Source organism: Acanthaster planci, linkage group LG15 (genome assembly GCF_054643075.1).
Source record: "Acanthaster planci isolate LZ-2023a linkage group LG15, COTS_SCS, whole genome shotgun sequence".
NCBI classification, from domain to species: Eukaryota; Metazoa; Echinodermata; class Asteroidea; order Valvatida; family Acanthasteridae; genus Acanthaster; species Acanthaster planci.
Genome location: NC_141791.1, coordinates 9,582,536 through 9,604,293, shown reverse-complemented (window position 1 = coordinate 9,604,293; position 21,758 = coordinate 9,582,536). Strand labels below are relative to the sequence as shown.

General features: G+C 39.7%; 1 protein-coding gene across 2 annotated transcripts in view; it reads right to left on the bottom strand.

The window, feature by feature from the left end:
- Positions 1-21,758, bottom strand: part of gart (phosphoribosylglycinamide formyltransferase, phosphoribosylglycinamide synthetase, phosphoribosylaminoimidazole synthetase) — a 135,654-nt gene that overhangs the window by 94,840 nt on the left and 19,056 nt on the right. For both annotated transcript variants that reach the window (XM_022226874.2, XM_087146574.1), the window contains 4 exons: positions 19,450-19,723; positions 17,130-17,241; positions 2,625-2,693; positions 34-159 (listed from right to left, as the gene is read on the bottom strand). In XM_022226874.2, the coding sequence (XP_022082566.2) occupies positions 34-159; positions 2,625-2,693; positions 17,130-17,241; positions 19,450-19,723 (581 nt within the window). The remainder of the gene's footprint in view (positions 1-33; positions 160-2,624; positions 2,694-17,129; positions 17,242-19,449; positions 19,724-21,758) is intronic.

Sequence of the window (21,758 nt, the reverse complement as noted above, 5' to 3'; positions counted from 1 at the left end):
TGTTTTCTTAGGTTATAAAATGTGATTACTTACCTGTGGACATGGGCAATAAGCCCCCATTCCTCCTGTGTTGGGACCTGTTTCATTTTCTCCTGCTTTCTTATGATCCTGAACTGGAGGCATTGGGGCAACATGAGTCCCATCACAAAATGCAAGTACCTGCAAAGAAAACACACTTTGTGCACTCACATTATAAAGACAGAAAATGCCTCTATTGCTTCTCAAACATTAACAATTAAACTCTATATACAAAGGAACCCATTCATGTTCATGGGGGCTCAGGTTGGCACAATCATTCTTTCCTCGTGCCTTTCACCACTGCAGCCCAGGTTTGATTCCTAGCCTGATTCAAGCTACAGGTACAGTGCCAAGGGTGCTTTGAGAAATCCTTGGTTTCATTACCACAACTGTTTCATAGTATTTAATAACACCTTGTGGACCCATGTTCCTCAGTGGTATAAAACAATAGATCAGTTTTCAGATGAGCAAAATAACACCTGCTTTCAAGGTTTGTTTGAAATTCATTCCATTCACAACAGTGTAAATGTATGTTTGAAGTTGTCAAAATGACTTTATCGGTTGGATTTTGTAGTGACAAAATGTACAACAGAGTTGGGTTGAACAAAAACTTGAAAAACTTACAAATGATATTTTGATTAATCTTGATTGAAAAGTATGCATTTTAATATTTGATCTTATTACTAAAACATTTCTAATATTGGACAGAATCTGTATGTATAGACAAGGTGCTACGAACAAGTACAATAAAACTTGCCATCCTTGATGATCAATCATGTATACATTGTGTTTTCCAGAGACAAAAGTAAACTTTCTCCAGAGACAAAAGTGAACTTGGCAAATAAAAAATTCCGCAAAATTTGCAGAAACAAAAATGTTGTCAGAAATGTGTGTTCAGTTCTTTAGTCTCATGCATCTGAGTAACCAGAGAACCAAGTTACAAACTGAAAAAGATCTTTCATGATCAGGCACAATAAGGGAAAACTTGACTTCCACTTTTAGTGAGAACTGAATTTCTATCGGGGGGGGATAAATTGTGAGGTACGATTTGATGTTTGCATTCATAACTGCATTTTACAAAAAGGTGACAGTAGACATAGTGACCATACAGCTTCAACCTGGTTAATCATGCAGTTTTCTAATGTACGCCAAGAAAAATTCCCAATTAATGTCTTTATTGTTTTAAGTATCAAAACAAGAATTCATCTTTCTTAAATACCTCAGACAGTCTCCCTATTCAACAATGTGCAACCAGACAGTATAACAACATTTGATAATTCCCGCTGAGAAGTGATAATGCCCACTACATAAATCGCACGCTGGCACCTGGATATGAGACAGTTTAATCGGTTCTGACTGGTTAAGAGTGTGCACATGGCTCGCCAGGGGCACACCAAGTCCAAATAAGGAGATTCTTTTGGACAACTAAAATAAAATGGACAGGGGTGTTCGAGAAAATGAAAGTAAAATGCTAGAACAAAATCGTTGGAAATCTGTCACATATTGACTTCTTTTGACTCTGATTAAAAGAGGTATTTATGAATGGAAATAAATACGTGCTTGGCCAGTCTTAAAACAACATTGACAATGCCTTTGGCTGCAACTCAAGCATTAATCACGTCCATTCTCCTTCACTGGTCTTATATGCACGTGTAAGGCCAAGCACAAATTTATTCCCTTTTTTTAATTTCTAAGAGACTGTCCTTGTGGTACACAAATATTTTTGGTCATGTGCTTGTTGCTCAAATGTCACTTCACATGACACGCTGATTGTTTGGGATTTTTTTTGGGGGGGTTAAGTCAAAGATGAATCTTATTCTATCTAGCAGATGCATTTCTACTATAGAAATATATTTGTGATTAAAACTGTATGTTTGCAATGTATTCCCATTGTAATGTCATTTTTGTGGAATTTTTTACGAAAGTTTCGTTAAAAAATGGAGTTTTCTATTCGGGAAAATTCAAAAACTGCAACTTAATGAAATTGGTAAAGTTTCATCTCTCCAGGTACATGTATTTCATTATTGTTCAAGAGGTCATCTCAGGGGCTAGTAGCACCGTACTACTCAAAGCAGTTATTGTGTGTATAATATGTCTCCATCCTAATTGTAAGTCCCATATGAGATTACTTTAGCTGTTCCTGTGAACCATGCTAATGAAAAACAAAATGAGTACACTAACTGCTACAAATATTTATAGTATTCATATGTACGAGACGTAATTTGTGTGCCACTTGGCTCAAGCTCCATGTGCATCTTAGTACCAACTGCTATTTTTTAGCACATGCCTGCTCCACATGAATGAAAGTCGCAGTGCCAAAAGACAATAAAACCATTGAAACAATAACCAACAGGCCACTAATTGCATGAGAACCATGTTGAATTGAACTTACTTTCACAGAATGCCCACAAACAATATTTGCAAAGGAATAAATACCACGGTTACCTTGTGGAGAAACTCTTGGTTATCACTTATAGGATGGACGTTGATCATAACTTAGTCTTTATATTCTTAAATTCAAGTTCACGAGACTTCATGCAGGTTTATCAGTAAACCTATGTTTGTATGCAAATATTACAATATTGCAAATTTCAGCAAATGCTCACAGAAAACTCCTCCCCTTCTAGTAGCTCCTCGACTACCACCTTGTCTCCAGCACCTCCAAATATTTTATCCTGCATAAATAAGCACAGAAACAAATCTCAAAGAACTTCTTCCTTTTATCTTGTCCTTCGACAGGGACAATTCTGTATTGGTGTCAGAGACACATAAATTTGTAAAGATTAGAAAGTGCTTTGTGTTTATGAAGAGTTTGGATATTTTCCCCATCTTTGAATTAATACACGTGTATCTTCAAATTAATTCAGGTCCTAACTATGAAAGTATATATGACTGTAGTTATGAATGTGAAGTACTAAACTACATGGAATGTATGCTTTTTGGGGCAATGCAGTTGTAGTTTTGTGGACCAAAAAAGCAGAATTTAACCATTTTAATGGTGAGAGCAAAAGAGCAAAAAGCATTCAAAGGGGTATGAAATGCTTGATCAATTTACACTCACATTTTTGCATTGCCTTCTTTCAGGACACCTAACAATTGTAAATGTTTCAATATCAGAAAACTTGGAGAATCATCACGCTTGCAAAACTTGGAGAATCAACCCACTTGCAAATTACCAAAGATGGTTTTTAAAAACGCAGATTTTAAAATCATTAAATAAACAATATTTACAGTAAATTCTAGTGAAGTTGACACAGTACAACTTGCCAAATAGCCAAAGTCAGCCATTTTACAAAAGCTGATGCAGAAGTGGAAGATACTGCATCCACTACTGATGTTGAGGTCCCTAATAAGGCTGTACTATCTCCTTCTATCAATGAGGCATTCAAAGTGCTTAATGATATAAGGCACTTTGCTATCAGCAGAAGCTTCCTGGCCAACCTGATGGATTTTGGCAATCACATGGAAACATTCCTTAAAATAAGATGCCTGAGAGAATGAAAACCACTGATTTCTTCTTAAGAAGTACATGTAAACTTTCATGTGTTGAGTTAATCACATGTACATGTATGAACAAGAAATTGTAGCATATCTTCATACATGTCATATTGAATCCTGCCATAATCTCCCATTGTTTGGGACTTGGTTTACGATAAAAAAAATTGCCTATCATAATAGTCCCATACGATTATATGATTCTTTTTTAATTTAAGAGTCTTTCCATTCATAATGTGATCATTTAAATTTAAATATATATGTGATTTAATTTGAAGTTTACTAGTCAAACTTTTCAACTTTGCCCAACTTGCATGACATTTATCTTAAGTTTTAGTAAATTTTGGATCAAACAAGCATGGAAAAAAGCATCCCAAGATTGATATTAAATGAAAAAAGTTTGGTGATATGGTTTTATTTTATAGCTGTTAACTTTGTAATACTTTGAAGTTTATTTGTAACAAAATACCTAAACACGCACCATCAATCAGAAAGGACTTTCAGGCCAGTACTGCAATGTGAGCAGTACCAATATTCCTTCACATGTACACGCTGTACGTGTAGTAGTACTACATGCATGTGCTCTGTCTATTTTGAATGATTCAGTCAGTTTAACTTAGGGTCATGTCAAGTACCTGAGGACCCACTACCTGACCGTTGCTTACAGGTACCTGGTTCCATTTTTTCAATTACCTAAAACTGCCCCTGTACATATAAATGTCAACACAACAGTTCAGAATGGCAAGCAACCTTTTCCTTTGCTTACTTGCTGCCATATTGTCAAAAAAAATCTGAGTAAATATATGTTGAATTAAAATTACAATGAAAAAAAAGTGATTAAAATTCAGTCACGACATACTACACGTGCAACTCACCATAAACTGGCCAGCTTTGCCTGGCACACTTTGGTCTTTTCTCACCGGTGAGAGCAAAAGAGCAAAAAGCATTCAAAGGGGTATGAAATGCTTGATCAATTTACACTCACATTTTTGCATTGCCTTCTTTCAGGACACCTAACAATTGTAAATGTTTCAATATCAGAAAACTTGGAGAATCATCACGCTTGCAAAACTTGGAGAATCAACCCACTTGCAAATTACCAAAGATGGTTTTTAAAAACGCAGATTTTAAAATCATTAAATAAACAATATTTACAGTAAATTCTAGTGAAGTTGACACAGTACAACTTGCCAAATAGCCAAAGTCAGCCATTTTACAAAAGCTGATGCAGAAGTGGAAGATACTGCATCCACTACTGATGTTGAGGTCCCTAATAAGGCTGTACTATCTCCTTCTATCAATGAGGCATTCAAAGTGCTTAATGATATAAGGCACTTTGCTATCAGCAGAAGCTTCCTGGCCAACCTGATGGATTTTGGCAATCACATGGAAACATTCCTTAAAATAAGATGCCTGAGAGAATGAAAACCACTGATTTCTTCTTAAGAAGTACATGTAAACTTTCATGTGTTGAGTCAATCACATGTACATGTATGAACAAGAAATTGTAGCATATCTTCATACATGTCATATTGAATCCTGCCATAATCTCCCATTGTTTGGGACTTGGTTTACGATAAAAAAAATTGCCTATCATAATAGTCCCATACGATTATATGATTCTTTTTTAATTTAAGAGTCTTTCCATTCATAATGTGATCATTTAAATTTAAATATATATGTGATTTAATTTGAAGTTTACTAGTCAAACTTTTCAACTTTGCCCAACTTGCATGACATTTATCTTAAGTTTTAGTAAATTTTGGATCAAACAAGCATGGAAAAAAGCATCCCAAGATTGATATTAAATGAAAAAAGTTTGGTGATATGGTTTTATTTTATAGCTGTTAACTTTGTAATACTTTGAAGTTTATTTGTAACAAAATACCTAAACACGCACCATCAATCAGAAAGGACTTTCAGGCCAGTACTGCAATGTGAGCAGTACCAATATTCCTTCACATGTACACGCTGTACGTGTAGTAGTACTACATGCATGTGCTCTGTCTATTTTGAATGATTCAGTCAGTTTAACTTAGGGTCATGTCAAGTACCTGAGGACCCACTACCTGACCGTTGCTTACAGGTACCTGGTTCCATTTTTTCAATTACCTAAAACTGCCCCTGTACATATAAATGTCAACACAACAGTTCAGAATGGCAAGCAACCTTTTCCTTTGCTTACTTGCTGCCATATTGTCAAAAAAAATCTGAGTAAATATATGTTGAATTAAAATTACAATGAAAAAAAAGTGATTAAAATTCAGTCACGACATACTACACGTGCAACTCACCATAAACTGGCCAGCTTTGCCTGGCACACTTTGGTCTTTTCTCACCGGGTCACTCATATACACGCTGCATAAACCATACCAGCCCGTAACTGCAACAAATCCTGCGTTTCAAGCTATAATCCTGGTCAAATCTCATTGGGGCCCCCAACCCCAGGTCCCCTTTCAATGTTGGGTCTCAGTACGCAGTCTGCGCTCCAGCTCCAGATGACAACATTGACTGGGAGAGCTGGGGACCAAGAAAGGGTATGGCTATTGACACTTGTTCTCGCAATTTTGACCAAGATTGTAGCCTGACTGCTACCAGGGACCCAATGGTAGCCTGCACACAGGCACTGACTCTGCAACGGCCACATGGCTACAGAATGAAAGGTGGTGTGATTGTACATACTGGAAAAGCCCCAGTGAAAACCTGCCCTGGCTATGCGCTGCTCAGTGCCCTGTTACGATGACAGATCAAACAACAAGAAGTCCTTTCCCATGAAGGTACATTTATGTGGTTTATTGCTTTTTAATCAGTAGACAAGAAAATTTTAGGTACATGTACATGTACACTGAAACAACATCAATCTTTGAAAAATGATAATTCGTGAGCAAAACATGGCACCATTAGAACAAAGAGAAGGTAAATAACTCTGAAAACTTTACCACCATGGAGTAAGTTGATTTTGATTATGTATTTCATGTGCAGGGCTGGTATGAATCCATAACGTGGGAACTCTCACTAGCTTGAAATTCAGGAACCTTGATTTTCAAGTAGTTCCCTGAGGTCTGAGTTGTCGAGATCTACTGTATCTTATTTCAAATGAAAAGTTTAAGTTGCAGAGTAGTCCTGTGCAATTTTAGTTGCCAAATTCAAAGAAAGTGAGCATGCCAGTGCAATGCTTAATCCTGCAGCTTGGCAGTAGATTGGGTTGGGCCACGGAGGTAAATACTCAATGACCATGTTTTTGTTATTGTTTTATGGGCCACAGAGGATGGAATGGACGGAGCGGATACTTTTTGCGTGTTGCCTTGACTGCCACTGCCGAGCTTTACTGCCCACAAACTGCTTTAGGCCCGGTCACAAACTCAATTTCTAGTTCAGCAATACGTGTTTTTCGCTTATTGCTGAAGGAATAGCTTAACCTACATGTAGTAACAAACAATACTGGTGACAAGCTTTTCCAACATGGTTGAAACTGACGGGGATTAATTACTAATAACACAATTCATGTTGCATTAACTACAACCATAGGAAGGGCCTTACATTTTGCAATAGTCTTACATTTTGCAATAGTCTCTTATACATGACATGCATACATGTACATACATGACAAGTGAAAAGCATGTAGGGAGGTAACCAGAAATACAAGTATGATCAGTTGAATACGCCCAGTCTATCCTGCCAAAGGATGGGTCTGTGCAATGAGGCTAAGAACTGCAATAAAGAGCTGTTAAGAAGATGCCAAACTAACCTGTGTATTCTTCAAAAATTCACACATGTACATGTATCTTTATTTTCAAGACATGTATACCTAAACGAATGACTGTCTTGTAGCGAGTCTAATCCAACTGTCAACCCCCACTGACACACAAGTGTTGCAGCCACGCCTGCTGCCCAGTAAAGAGCCCCTATTGTGCGGTATTGCATAATTCCTCTGTTAAAGAAGTTGGTCCAATGTGTTGCTGGACGGCGGTGTTGCTATGCAGAGCGATTGACGGTCAAGACTCTGGCATGAAATTTGCGGTGTGTTTGACTTGTGCCTACAAGCAGATGGCAGTGTAACAACGGAGTGCGTGCAGGCTATGAAAGAGTAATGGGTCATTCTACGAATTCGGAGTCCAAAAGTGTAACATTTTTGTGTCCTTGTTACATCTGACCTTTGTTATTTGATATGGAAATAACACCAGAATTGATTTCAAGCTACATGTATTACTATTTGTTCGGCAGGTAATTTGCATTCATTCATCACTCTTGGAAATTAAAAAATTGTTCTGAACTGTCAAATACTGGTTCCCTTCAGGGGCACAAATGTGCTTCAATATAAGGGTGACTGTAAGGCATGAGAGTACAATGTACGTGTATCACTTTGACGGGTGATTGCTGGCTGGACCTTTCCCTTCCAATATAAACAGTAATTTCTATTTCCTCCTAAACTTTCCCATCAATTTTATCACCCAACTAGTACAATTTCCCTTCCCACAATGTGATTTTTATTTCAACAGAAAACTTTTCCATCAATTTTCATGTAGCAAATTTACAAGCACAAACAAAATTTTTCCCAACCCAACTTTTAATTCTCCTGAAATTCTAAATCAAACCTTAAAAGCCAACAAAACAAGTACACAAAGAAAAACATGGAGTCAAAAATTCCCAAAGAACTTCTTTTACTCCTGTCATTTCTGTTCTTGTTAATTAAATAGTGCAACTCACAAAACAAGTAAAATAAATTTTCCCCTTTGCATTCTTTTCAAGAGATGAAATAAAGCCCAAACTCATTAAACACAGTACAAGAACTTCACTGTTACTTTTGTCATGATCAAAATGAAGTAGTACTTAGGGCTTAAAATTGGGCTACTCATTAGAGCAAGTACATGAACATGTACTTGCTCCTTAGACAGCTGAATTTTCAGCAAGTAGCTCCCATACCCGTACAATATTAAAGACATATGTTCAAGAAAAAAAAGAAAAGACCTTGGTCCTTGGTTTTGCTTTTGTGCTTTGCGATGCGGTGCCAACAGTCAGGCACCGGGTCTTTATAACGTGCATGTGCACACAGACGTAAGAGGGAACTAACTGCAGCAATCGAGCATTTTCGAAACAAGTAGATTAGCCTGAGACTTAGCTTGTGCTTGTTCCAGCTATTTTGGAGCAGCATTCAAAACCACATGTTCAAGCTATGACTGGAACCAGCGAAACTGAAGTCTAAGTCACATCCACTCATTTGGCTTGAATTTACGCGTAAGTCTAGGAGGTTGTAGTCGCAGCCAGTTTCCGTACAATCATGTGTAATTTCCCGCCGTATTGATTCAGACACGACCACTGTACAGACCATTCAGCGAGATCATGACACTGGCTGCAGGTATGTGTATGTACATGTACGTTCAAATGCATTGCATGAGAGACTGCAGCGTGCGCTCAGTGACATCGCAAAAAAAATTGTACCGTGTTATGGTTCCGAGACAAGGCTGATCCAAAGTGAAGTCAAAAAGTTGAGGTATTTTTCATAACAAAAGTAGAAACAAACGGTAAAAATGTTTTTTCATTTATTTTCATGTATTTTTCATTACAATAATGGAATCAAATGGGTGTGAGTACTTGCGCCAGTCTTTATGATTTACCTGGTACGGGCGCATTTCTGAGACAAACAGGCGCATTTTAGCTACCTGCTCTTGTTAATTTCGAGCCCAGGTGCCACATCTCACAAAAAAAGTAAATCTTTTACACTTTGCGTTTTCAACAAATAAAATAGTGCCACAACTAATGAAACATACAAAAATAATGTCAATGAAAATGCCAAATAAATGTTCAACTGTCTCTCAGTGGACGGTGTGGTAGTCTGGGAAGCAGGGGACGACGCAGAGGGGCCGGTGGCATGAGTCACACTCGATGTGTGTCTTATTTTGCTGCCCTCTGAAAGAACAGAGAGAACACATCACCAGTAGCAGTAGTCACCATAGCTGGTTCTCTCCACTTCAATGAGGAAGTAGAAGCCAACAAAGTGGGAGTTGGTGGAGTACCCCGCTGGGGTTGATACTCAGGCAAGAGTTTGTCCAAGAGAAGCTCATGGACGAGATTTAAGCAGAAATCAAGGAAGGACGGCCAGGTATACACAGTAGCTGTTCACCAGGGTCAAGTCCAGCAAGTAGAAGAAAAGCTTCTTGTACGACTTCAGGGACTTGCATGTTGCTTGGTAATTTGCTGCTAGCTGGTCACTTCTGTCAACACCCCCCATCCGGGCATTGTACTCGATGACGCAGACTGGTTTCTGCTTTTCTGCCCTTGTCCTGTCTTGCTTGCCAGAACCACGGATATCATGGAGGAGAGTATTTCCTGTGTCTTTCCACACCATTGCCAGGAGCGAGATATTCACATCCAGGTCGGCCGACTGATATGCTGTTTTGCCCCACTGGAGCTTGATGGAGTTGAGATCTTCAGGCATGCCCTTTCTGTTGGGCATGACAATGCCGACAATGATGAATTTCTGAAAGTGAAGTCAGCGGTACAATCTGGACTGCTGAAGGCCTGGTTGAGGGCAAAGTTGTAGCCCATGCCTTTCAGATTGCTCAAAAGATCCATTACCACTTGTGTCTTTGCTGGGAGCTCTCCATTGCTTTGGCCGGTGTAGACTTGCATGTCTTGATGCCAAAGTGAGCCTTCTTTCTCAGAATGTAGGGAGAAAAGCGAAGACGCCAGTAGAATTTCTACAAGGAGTTCCCCTGTTGTAGTTGAAGTGCAGGGCCTGCAGGACGGCAAGGAAGCAGTCTCGGGGCATGACGGATGGGAACAGGCTCGTCTTCAGCACTGGGTCAGTCGACCAGTAGCTGTGAAGGGTGGGGTGTTTTGTGATACCCGTCATGATACAAAGGCCAAGAAAGAGTAGCTTTGCATTTGTTGGCGCTATATTGAAATGAATATGCAATACACTTGTTTCGATTTATGATTGGTGGTTGGGATAAAAGTGCTGGGGTGGTTGTAGTTTTATGATTGCTTGGCCGTGGTATGGTTGTGGCAAATGTGGCAGCAAATGAAAAAGTAAAGTTAAAATTTAGGCAACTTCAGTGGGTTTGTTTTTTTTATTTACTGGAATTCTGATACACGAACTAAATTTCCATAAAATAATCAGCTTGTTATAATAGTTCTGGCTGAGGAATGGATTTCTTTCGAGGTTACTGTTTATTTGTGAAAAAGTTTCCAACGCAATCGGGAATTGCTTAAAACCGATCTAGCATTAGAACCAACAAGAAAAGTGTCCTTGTCACTCCAGTTGATTCCTTGAGTTTAAAATTTACAAAGTTTACATTTGGGAAAAAGTTTTGTAGTAGCTAAACACACATGGTGGACTACTGGCCAGTTTCACTGAAATTTGACATTTTCCAGATGTAATCCAACTTAACCCCTTGACGACAGGAATTTCTTCCCGAAAGCCGACTCCAAGAATTCCAGCCTCGCTTGGCCACGAAGGCCACCTGCCAAACTGCAGATTCTCAGTTTGTGGCCATGCATGCTCTGCACACTTTGAATTACACGGTGAAAAGACTGATTGTTTGGTGGCATGCGGCTCTACTCAAGCTTCCACATTCCCGTTGCCTCTTTTCAAAGTGGGGGGCTACTGTGAAGCTGGTGATTATGATGCAAAGTCTGTCTTTTCATTTCTGGGCTACGCACAAAGACCATTGCCATATATACAAGAGCCTGGGTCTGCCTTCTTTCATCGTGTTCACTGGAGCGTGGGCCGGGAATAATAGCTGAAAAGCGGGCTGAGGATCTCAATTTTTACGGCGGCTCTATCCGCATCTTGCCAGCCAGGCACTACATGTACATGCTTACACTTGTTCAGTGCACTGCCTTACAGAGTACATGTACAGTGTACACATGTACACGAAGCTGGGGCAATGGCCCTACGAGTGCAGTGGTTCACTACACATTCTCGGTCACCTTTGCGGTCTGCGGTCACAAGCCCTGCCGAGAAAATGAGGTCCGGGGCCAAAGTTATCATGCATTGGACCAACAATGCACGGTAAAAACCGCAAAGTGTGTACTGAACAGTGTGTCAGGTTCACTGATCGTGTTAGCGTGTCGGCTAAAATGCATACCTGTACTGTATACCGCCAAGGGTATGTCACTGTCTATATCTGTACTTGAGTTTACTCAGGCAAGTGACGGTGATGAAGGACATGAAGACACTCGTCTGAATTTTGCCAAAATTCACTCTTGTTACAGGAAGAACTGGACTCGCCAGATATAACTTCAGCAGTGTTGTAGTCGAGACCTTTATGTCCGAGACCGAGATGGAGACCAAGGCATTCAAGACCAAGACCAAGACCGAGACCAGCTCTTTCAAGACCGAGACCAGAACTTCGAGACCGAGACCAAGATGACCGAGACCTTGCACAACATATACAATATATATGCCTACATGTAGTTCATTAATGGTAAACGTGGTGGACAATTGGCATTAAACAGCAAAATTAAGCGCAGATTTTACATGTAAAGCACACGACATATTCCATGAAAGAGTTTTATTTGAACTCTGGGAAAAAACAGCACAGTTACTTTGACCATGAAGGCATAGACTGCTGATGCTATAGAATTTTGTATAGAGTATACGGCATAATTGTATATTAAACATGTACATGTACAGAGTTTTTGTGTTCCATAGAAAAATTAACGTGGGCAGGCTATGTCCAAATGTTTAAAAAGGCAAAACGTGGGGTCTGAGTTGCTCGGACTAAGCCAAAAGGTATGCATGAGTTCAGTTTATGAGGACAGGTTAGTAGGGTCACACAACATCGTGGGCAGTTCCCTATTAAAAGTACATGTACATGTAGCCTATATAAAAATCAGGATTTTACCAATCCAAGTTTCCTCACTGATGTGTAAACATTCTACCGTAAGAATACTTTCCTGACACTTTGTTTGGAACAAGAGTGAAGAAAGACAAAAGACGACCACAATTTAAGTTTCTAACAAAGAATTGTACTATCCTGATGGTACCCGACTCATCAACTGTGTAAAAGGGTCATTAAGATGAATGCACTCTCCTCTATTTGTACAATTGGCATGAGAACGAGTTCTGTCGGCCGGCCACGTGTAATATGCTATGCGTGGCGTGCGTGCAGCCCGGCGTGTCATGTGCATAGTACAGTGTGTACCTGTACATGTACAGGTACACACTATGTGTACCAGTGAAATGAAAGAGGTACCGCACGCAGGGTACCAGTGCTCCGAGCGGAGAATATGCATTAGTCTCCATTCCAGCTTTGATTTCATTCTTTATCGTGAATACCATGTTGTACATGTTCCAAGCATACATGCGGAATTGCGTGCAGTTCGGAACTAGACTCATTCGGAGGTAAACTTGCGCTGCAAGCAGCACTGCTGTATACATACAGTATGTGTGCTGTATGTACCGTACGATCCGCGTACGTGATTTTGCCGCGGCTGAGCGTGAATTGTTGTTGCACATTTTCTGCATTTCTGTCATGGTCTCGGCAGGTCTCGGGTGGGAGACCCGAGACCTCGGCATCCGAGACTAAGACCAAGACCAGCCTTCCCGAGACCGAGACCAACCCTCCCGAGACCGAGACTCTTGTTGGCCGAGACCAAGACCGAGACCTCAAAAAAAGGTCTCGAGACAGAGACCAGGTCTCGAGACCTCCAACACTGAACTTCAGCCATGTTTTCGGAGTACTGAAGTTCCAGTCCTTTTGTTTTAGGGCGTGCGATTGCACTCCAACACCAATGTACATTGTACGCCTAAAAGCTTCCTGAGAAGTGCAAATAATTGCACGCCTGAAACCATCCGTACGGCACTCTTCGGCATGAGTTTAGTTTATAACTATACTTTACCATTTGTGAGAAAAATAAAATGAAAAGAATCAAACATTAGGCCTACCTATTAGGAATGACAAAATCATTTTTGATGCTCCCAGCGAAACAGTTTTGCATGACAGCTCTGTAAGTTTGCAATCGTTCAGCACACACACATCACACAGGGCTGCAAGCAAGTGTTGCTTCGTGCACAAAGCTACATACACCAGACTGTACATGGCTTTACATTTTTATTTAATTTAATTTAATTTATTTTATTAAAATCCAAAATCAATTGACATATTGATAATTCAAAATATGTTACCATCCACAGTTTATTATCATCATAGCCAGCTTTAAAGTAACAGCCAGTACACTTTTGATTCAATGATCTGTCTACCTAAATACTAATCAACACTTCTCCAGACATAATTTGAACTTGTGAGAAAGCTTGCAAGATATCCATGCCTGTATAATTGGATACCCAAAATATTAATTACACAGGTGAAAAACCTTACAAGGACTCTAATGAAACTGTCACAGATTTAGTTGGAACTGGACGAAGTACAAACCCCTCATGTGAGCTCTTGAATTGAATGTAATTAGAACTACACCAGATTGTTCAGTGTGGAACTCAAAATCACATGCCTAGAAAAATTGCATGCTTGGAAATATCCAGGAGTGTTTTTTTTCACACGCCTACAATTTCCAAATCACAAGGACTGCTGAAGCAGTGCGTTTGCTCCTAACTTGAGACCAATTTGCGCACGCAATGGCGGCTACACCGCGATTTTATTCTCCAGCAGCACATGGGCAATGTAGGGATGGAGCCATGTCAGTCAATTTTGCAACTTGCAAGGGCACAATGAACGCTGCACTGCTGTTTTGTCTTCACTAATGCCTTCAAGCAGCACATGGGCTGTGAGGGCAAACCAGGTCACTCATCAGGCACACCAACATAACGAACGCTGCACAGCGGTATTGTCTTTACTAATGCAGCCAGTTTCTAGGAGGGCGCAGCGGTATTGTATTGCTCATCGCTGAAATGCTTTTGTCTTTGCTAACAATCTGCGGCAGGCACTGGCAGTGGCAAACAATGGTACTGTTGCAAAACAATGATAGATTACCTCTGCTAATGGTCAGCACTAAGCGCTCACAGCATATGAACCTTGACTGGCAAGTTCCAACAGCTCGGACTTTTGGTAAAGTATTTTCCAAGTTCGGTCACCCTGGCCACGAATAAAGGCCCAGTTCTCCAGCCCTGGGAACCCATTGTTGCATATCAGTGATGGAATTCACTGACGGCCTAAAACTTTTGACTGACAGCAAGTAAACCTTTTTCTTAAAACACCAAGCAACTCTTTTTTGTTTTTAAGAAAGTGCTCCCCACGTTAAGCATGGGTCCAGTCTACTAGGGAATACCTACCGAAACACTAACAGTCACACATATGCAAATTTCCAATGTGTCTATTGTTTATTTGCTGAAAGGTTTGATCACCTGTGGTGCACCCTGACCATGATCATCCTTCTTTCCAAAAGCAAATCAAAAGGTCAGAGCAAGAGTGGGGAGGATGGGTGGGAGAGGACTGTTTGGGTAGGTATTCTCTAGTAGACCTGACCCACACTTAATGTGGGGGAGGAGTCTACGGCACTCTACCTATTCAAACAGTCACTATATGTGCAGAGTACCAGTGGTCTACATGTAGGTGGGTGGTTGGCAATGACACATGTAATGCCAAGAATACACAATCACATATAAACAAGGAAGAGTGTATAAATTTAAGAAATACCGGTAGTAAATGAACTCCATGATGACTTGTCGTCCGTCCGTCCTGCAGGAGGTCCCTTTGACCTCTATTGTCCTGCCATTTGTGGTGTGGCTCTGCAGGACATCCCTCAGGTAGCAGGAGGTAGAGGGAGACAACATGCAACATGCAAGACCAAGATGCAGATACTGCTCTTATGTCATGAACCCTGATGTAGTGGTGACTACGTTCATCAGAACTTGACAGCTAGACTGGATTAGCAAATCTAATGGCAGAGGCTATCCAGCAGACAATAGTGACTGACACCGCTGGACAGTGTGATTTCGTGATAGTGATAAGTGACGTGGTTATCGTCCCTCTCATACTATTGTTTTAGTCAGGAACCACTTCAGGACACGAACACAGGGCATCAAAGTTTATTCACATCATCTCCAGGATGTAAGGAGACGGAGAGTGCAAAGATATCAGAGGATCAAGTGAGGGAATCTGGTCCTTTGTCGGGAAGCCAATTAAAGGAATGAGGTGAACATCATGCAGCTCCAACATAGGCAGCCTTTGGCAACGGGGAGAGCCTGTAGTTCGCTGCCTCCTCTGGAGGTAATCATTGTCAGGACAAAGATCAACCTGTTGCTGGTGTGCATAAGGGAAGCATCATTTAGGGCTCAAACGAAGGACTGGAGAGCATCTTAGAAACCAGCTTAGGTCTTATGACCAGACCAATTTCCCGACAACGGGACATTGGATGAATATACATGTACCAAGCAAAATTTGATGGGATTGCCATGCTGTTAGAGGCAGTTGAACTGACTTTGAAACCAATGTGTATGGCAGATAGGGCTGACCTGTAGATATGAGTTGTAGATACTTGTACATGTAGCTCCGAATGAAAGAAGTACATAAGGAAGACTGTTATAGCACTCATAGGAGCGTTAGCTGGAGCCAAAGCCTGACTATCGAAGCCCATAACAAAATGCTAAAATCTGCTGTCACAGATTTAAAAGGTGGGCACATGATGTCCCATGCATCCTGAAGTTGTTTATTGTTTAATGTTTCCGGGTTGTCAAGTTCAAGATATACCGTATTATGTTGTCCCGGGGGGGCCACTGGCTCCCAGCCATTCCAGGCTATTTCTCATTCTCATTATTTCTAGCTGTAGGAACCAATTTGCACTGCATGCACACAATGTGCGCTATGCAAGTTGCTTCACGTTTGCGGGAAAGTCTGCAAAGTTTGTAAATTAACAATTATGAGGGCCAGTTTATAGTTGACTCGTACACTTTCATCCACACAAATTGCACTGCTTGGTACCTGAGTACCTAGTCCTTATGTAGAATGCTTTAATGGAAATCTGTATCATGCAGTGCATAGTAGCAGGGCCATGCTGCTGTCCTTGTAATCTTGGATTCAAATTGGTGAACAATCCAGTGCTAAAAGCGACTAGTAATCGATACCTGTCATGTGAAAGCTGATCAAGCACACCTGGTACCCTGCTGCATTTGTTTAAAGGCCTATAACTGCTATGGATGCCTGGCTTCCAAGTCTATTGGAAAACCATATTCACCCATGGAGTTTCACACGTACATGATGTACAGGTCATTTTATCTGTAGCTGCGAACAAGTTGAAAAAGGTTGCATTTACGGAACACTGGCACAGCATGCAGTTCATGCAAGTCAAAGGATCGATTTCTTTTTCTCTTTCCATGAAAATGTATTTTGATTTTTTAATTATTTACTGGTACCTTAACCCTGATTTACAGAGATAGCCAATTATATGTACAGCATGCATAGATCTATCCATTCATGGAAGTCGTCAATATAACGACTTAAGCAGAAGTGAGCCTTGATGTAGTATTATCAATTGTGGCCACAATAGACCAAAGTGTGTCACAAGAAATATTTAGTAAGTTTTTACGAGACCTTTCATGATGGAAGTGGATTCAATTTTGACTCGTATTGTGGATAAGGTCACAAAAGCTACATGTAGTTGTTGATCTCTGGTGTAATGGTACATGTAGTATAAAAATCCTGGCATTACTCTCTTACCTGTAGGATAGATTTAACAGCTTGGCATGCTTCATCTTGGCTGCTTGCGACAATCACTCCTTTGCCTGCTGCTAAACCACTAGCTTTCACTACATAGGCTCGATATGGGGAGCTTAAAAAACAAAACGATACCAATAAAATTTCAAACCTGGTAAAACTCCCCCAGTTAATGCAGTTGCTCTACCAAAACTGCACTTTTGTTTTAATATCTCTTTTAGATCTTTCAAGTCCCTTTTTTTCATTTTGGGCCATTTTATTATCATTCTGACCTCACAAACGCATGTTTCATTTCCTATGTGTTATAAATGAAAACACAAAACAACTGTATCTGCAATCATCCTGTTTTCATGTCAATTCATCAAAAGGATTTCATTAATATCGATTTTATTGTTCTGTGTATGTACAGTACATGTATGTACCCACTGTCTTGGACCCCCTCCCTTCATTTGCAACATGAACATAATAACCATTCTTCCACTCTACATGCAAGTAAACCTTGTTATTTCTCTTCAAAAACACAGTAAAAAACAGCAATTAGTGATAACCATGAACTCGTGACACCATCATGACCATAGACAAAATCACCAACATGTACATGTAAGTCCATATCCGCCCGTGTTTTGCAACACATGAGGTTACCATGTGGCAGGCAGTAGCCATTCGGAAAATCACGGTGCACTTCATTGCTCGGCAGTCAAATATGCTCACACTCAAAAATCTCAATCTTTCTCAGGTGTTTCAGACCAAAATTTTCTAAAATTGATACCTAGTTTCTTGTAGATGTACCAGAAAACCTCTAAAATGCCACTTGAATAAATGCCCCGTTTAGGGGATCAAAACTTGCAGAAAACTTCATGTCTTTTTCATGGCGTTTTCAATGAGGAATTCGGGCAACTCAAACCCTATCCATTCCTCCAAAAATCGATGGTCCTCACGGGCTAGACATCAATTTTATTGCATCCTGTCTTCGGGGAGTCTGGTGACCACGTTTTTGTACACAAAAACAAATCCATGCACAGTAGCCCACCTAAAAAATATTTCGCTTCGGGTCTTTCCCATCGATTTGGGATTGTCTGAACGATTTATCATGCTTATGCACACAGTGGCAGAAAAGCTGTACGTAGGCAAACATGAACAAATCGGCTTCAGTAGCATACGCTACAAATGTTACTCTGTTCAGCAGGGCGTAATTGACGAAACATGAAAAATATTGAAACTTATGGTACTCTATAGTAGAAATAACTGCGTATTTTATGTTTTGCATGAGGTGCATATTTTGACTACACTGCCTAGTCGGGAAGCGTAAATATACCAATAGCAATACGCACGTTATCTAAAACCCTGAACACCTGCAATGAAACAAGTATGGATTTTGGCTGATCTGTCACAGAACAGTATGTTTGATTGTCATAAAATTGGTATCAAAATGACTGCAATAAGTTAATGAAAAAAAAAAAAGGCTAGGTGCATGAACAAAAATGCACCGTGAGGATATTTGGGAAATGTTAGGGAAATAAGATTCTGCCTCCCCCTTTTAGTCTCTCTTTAACCACTTCATGCCGGGGCATTTTTCAATGTTGATGATGCTGGGCCGGCATGACTATCATTTTTTCCGTTTTCAAAATCCTTCAAAAAATTCATCATTTTATTTAACGGTCGTTTATAGCCGCACGAAGTAATCTTCAGGCACTACTCTAAGTTGATAGATGACCTTCATTGACGCCCGAGTATTTCAGCCAGGCCTGCAGCCTTGTAAACAGAGCCCAGATCGTGCGGTGTTATATAACTGTCTTTTGTTCACGAACCTGGCTCAGTGCACTGCTGACCTCGTTTCAATAGGGGCCAGATTAGCGTGCAGCGGTGCTGTATGGCTCATCACTGTGGTGGTGGAGCGCTTTTGTCCCCGGTGGTAATCCGCTCACTCTCAATGCCCCAAAGTCTGGTATAGAGTTTCAAAACAAGGCTGGATTATCACCACTTTTGAGAGTGAAAAATGCCAGTAATGCCCAGCAGCCTGGTCTATTGTTCGGAGTACGGTCTTTTGTTACAGGACCCTGTTTCCCTAGTCCGAGTTTGGAGACCCCAGCCACCCATATAAACCATACATCTCCGATCCCGGAGTCCCCGGCAGGAAGTGGTTAAGTCTCTGCCACTAAAGAACTGCTGGATTTAGCCATTTTTAATACCTTTATATTTTTTCAAAGGTCAAAATGATGAGCTTCATTTAAGAGTTTAAAATACTTGTAAGTAAAAATATTTGGCAAGAAATGCCATCCAAGAGAAAAATTACTGGACTGCAGTAATGAAAACTGATACTCACCTCATGATGTGACTACATGCAGAGGCTGTATCATCAAATACGTTCCATGGGGCTGTTGGTATCCCATGTCTGTCCATGAAAGCTTTGGCAAACTCCTTGCTTGATTCTATCTCAGCAGCTACCCTCGTTGGCCCAAAGCAATCTATACCTGATGATGTAAGAGCATCGGTGATGCCAGCAGCAAGCGGTGCTTCAGGGCCAACTATAACTAAGCTAATAAAATTGGTCTTGCACCAGGTGATGAGTTGAGGATAGTTACTAGCTGATACATCATCTAAGAAAAAAATACATGTATAATGATAAATGTACTGAGAATTAACACAATGATTTAACATGTACATGTACAGTGTACCGGTATACTGTATGTGTATTGCAGTAAGTATAAATACTAACTGTACATTCATTTATAATGCACAGATTCTACAGACCTGTTCAAGTGCACAGTACACTTACAGAATGACCAAAATGTTACTTGTACCTCTTCATTAAAATGTAAATATCTCAAAATACACATTTGTCAAAAACTTGTAACATAGATGTTTAAATTCTTAACTAACCTGCCAATTGGTTTACAATACTTGAATGGTTTAAAATGAAATTATGGACTCCAGTTCACTGACTTTGAACATAATAATCACTAACCTAATCATAGTTACCCGGTATGTACATGTACAGTAGGTACTGCTAACAATAACCAAATCACACAGTGTAATCACCATAACAAGATTTTTTTCAAGATGTACAGTATTTTTTTTTGGACAAAACTGTTATGTGAGACATGAAGTCTGACGCATGGCAAAGTGCTCTAATCAGCTTGGTATATGATACTTAATCCCAGCTGGCCATCATAAAAATCTACCTCCCAACAAATTAAATATTACAAGATCAAAAACCGTAACTTATTCCTGATGCTAATCTGTACAAAATTCAGTCTTCTACTTCTGTTTATTTGCCTGCAAGAATTTTCACAAGCATTTCTAACGGGGTTTTTCTAACACCTGCTTTTCACACCAGCAGTATGTCAAATGCTAAAAATGCTTAAATTTTACATCTAAAGCAGGGTGGGGATTTTTTATTTTTTTCTTAATACAAAATCAGCTTTTTTGGATTTCAATCCGATTTTTTTATTTCTATGAAAACTGGAGACAAGTTGGCTCAGTTATCTTTTCAAAAGAAGGCAAATTAGCTGCATATATATTAATGTTCGTTTATCTCTGTTTTGCTACAAAATTAAACAAATTTGGATTTAAATTAAGAAATTTAAATCAAGTAATTGACTAAATATACAAACCACCTTGAATAGTCTAAACCCAGTGAAATGCATGCATTGTAGCACCTATCAGTACATGTGCCAGTACCCAGAGATGACACTTCCTTCAGAGACAGCTTCGGTACATGTACCAAGGATAAAGTGCATACCAGGTTTTAAACCGAATTCTAAGTTTTGACAAACTAGACTTCAAAAAGAATTTGTTAACAGAGTACTCCTAATGTACGTGTATCAAATAACTAAGTGAAAAACATGCCCTCAACCACATGTACATGCATTTATTTTACATGCTAGATATACATGTACATGTACCGTATGTACATGAAGGTACAAAATGCTGGTATTTTACCTTGCTCTAACAGTGATCCTGCTCCTTTGTGAATAACAGAGCAATGACTTAGGCTTGATTTAAAATCACTTTATGAAGAGTACATGTATGTTTGTTAATGGTTTTAGTTTCACTGCATAATGACCAAACATTTCTAATTTCAATAAAATACACATTTACATGTACGTACATGTACATGTAGAGACAAAGGGTTCGTGTACACTGAAATGTCACCATGTCAAACTCTGCAGTGGGCAATTTAAATGAAATGAAATAAATTATGATTATAAATCCTTTACATCCAATTCACTCACTGAATCCAAAAAGCTGATGTAAATCAAAACAAGAGGATTGAATTGAACATAAAATCCTTCCAACCCAGACTGTGTATGACACACATGCATTCATACTTTTTTATCAATACTGGGAACTAATGATGAGGCAAAAAAAAAATACTTCTGGTTTCGATTTCCTGACCAACCCTAATTTTTTGGCGCGACCCTAAAATTTTTACTGGCAAATTAGAAAAAAATGTTGGCGGCAAATAAGAGAAAAAAATTAAAAATTAATGCTGATGTCTTTTCTGTCTTCACAAAACACCTTTCAGCAACCGTTTCTCATGTTGAAACACTTGTTTTTATATGTTTTCCTACTTACATTTGCAAATTTTGAAAAGAAACTTCAGTCATTTTCACAAGTTCCACTCGCGTT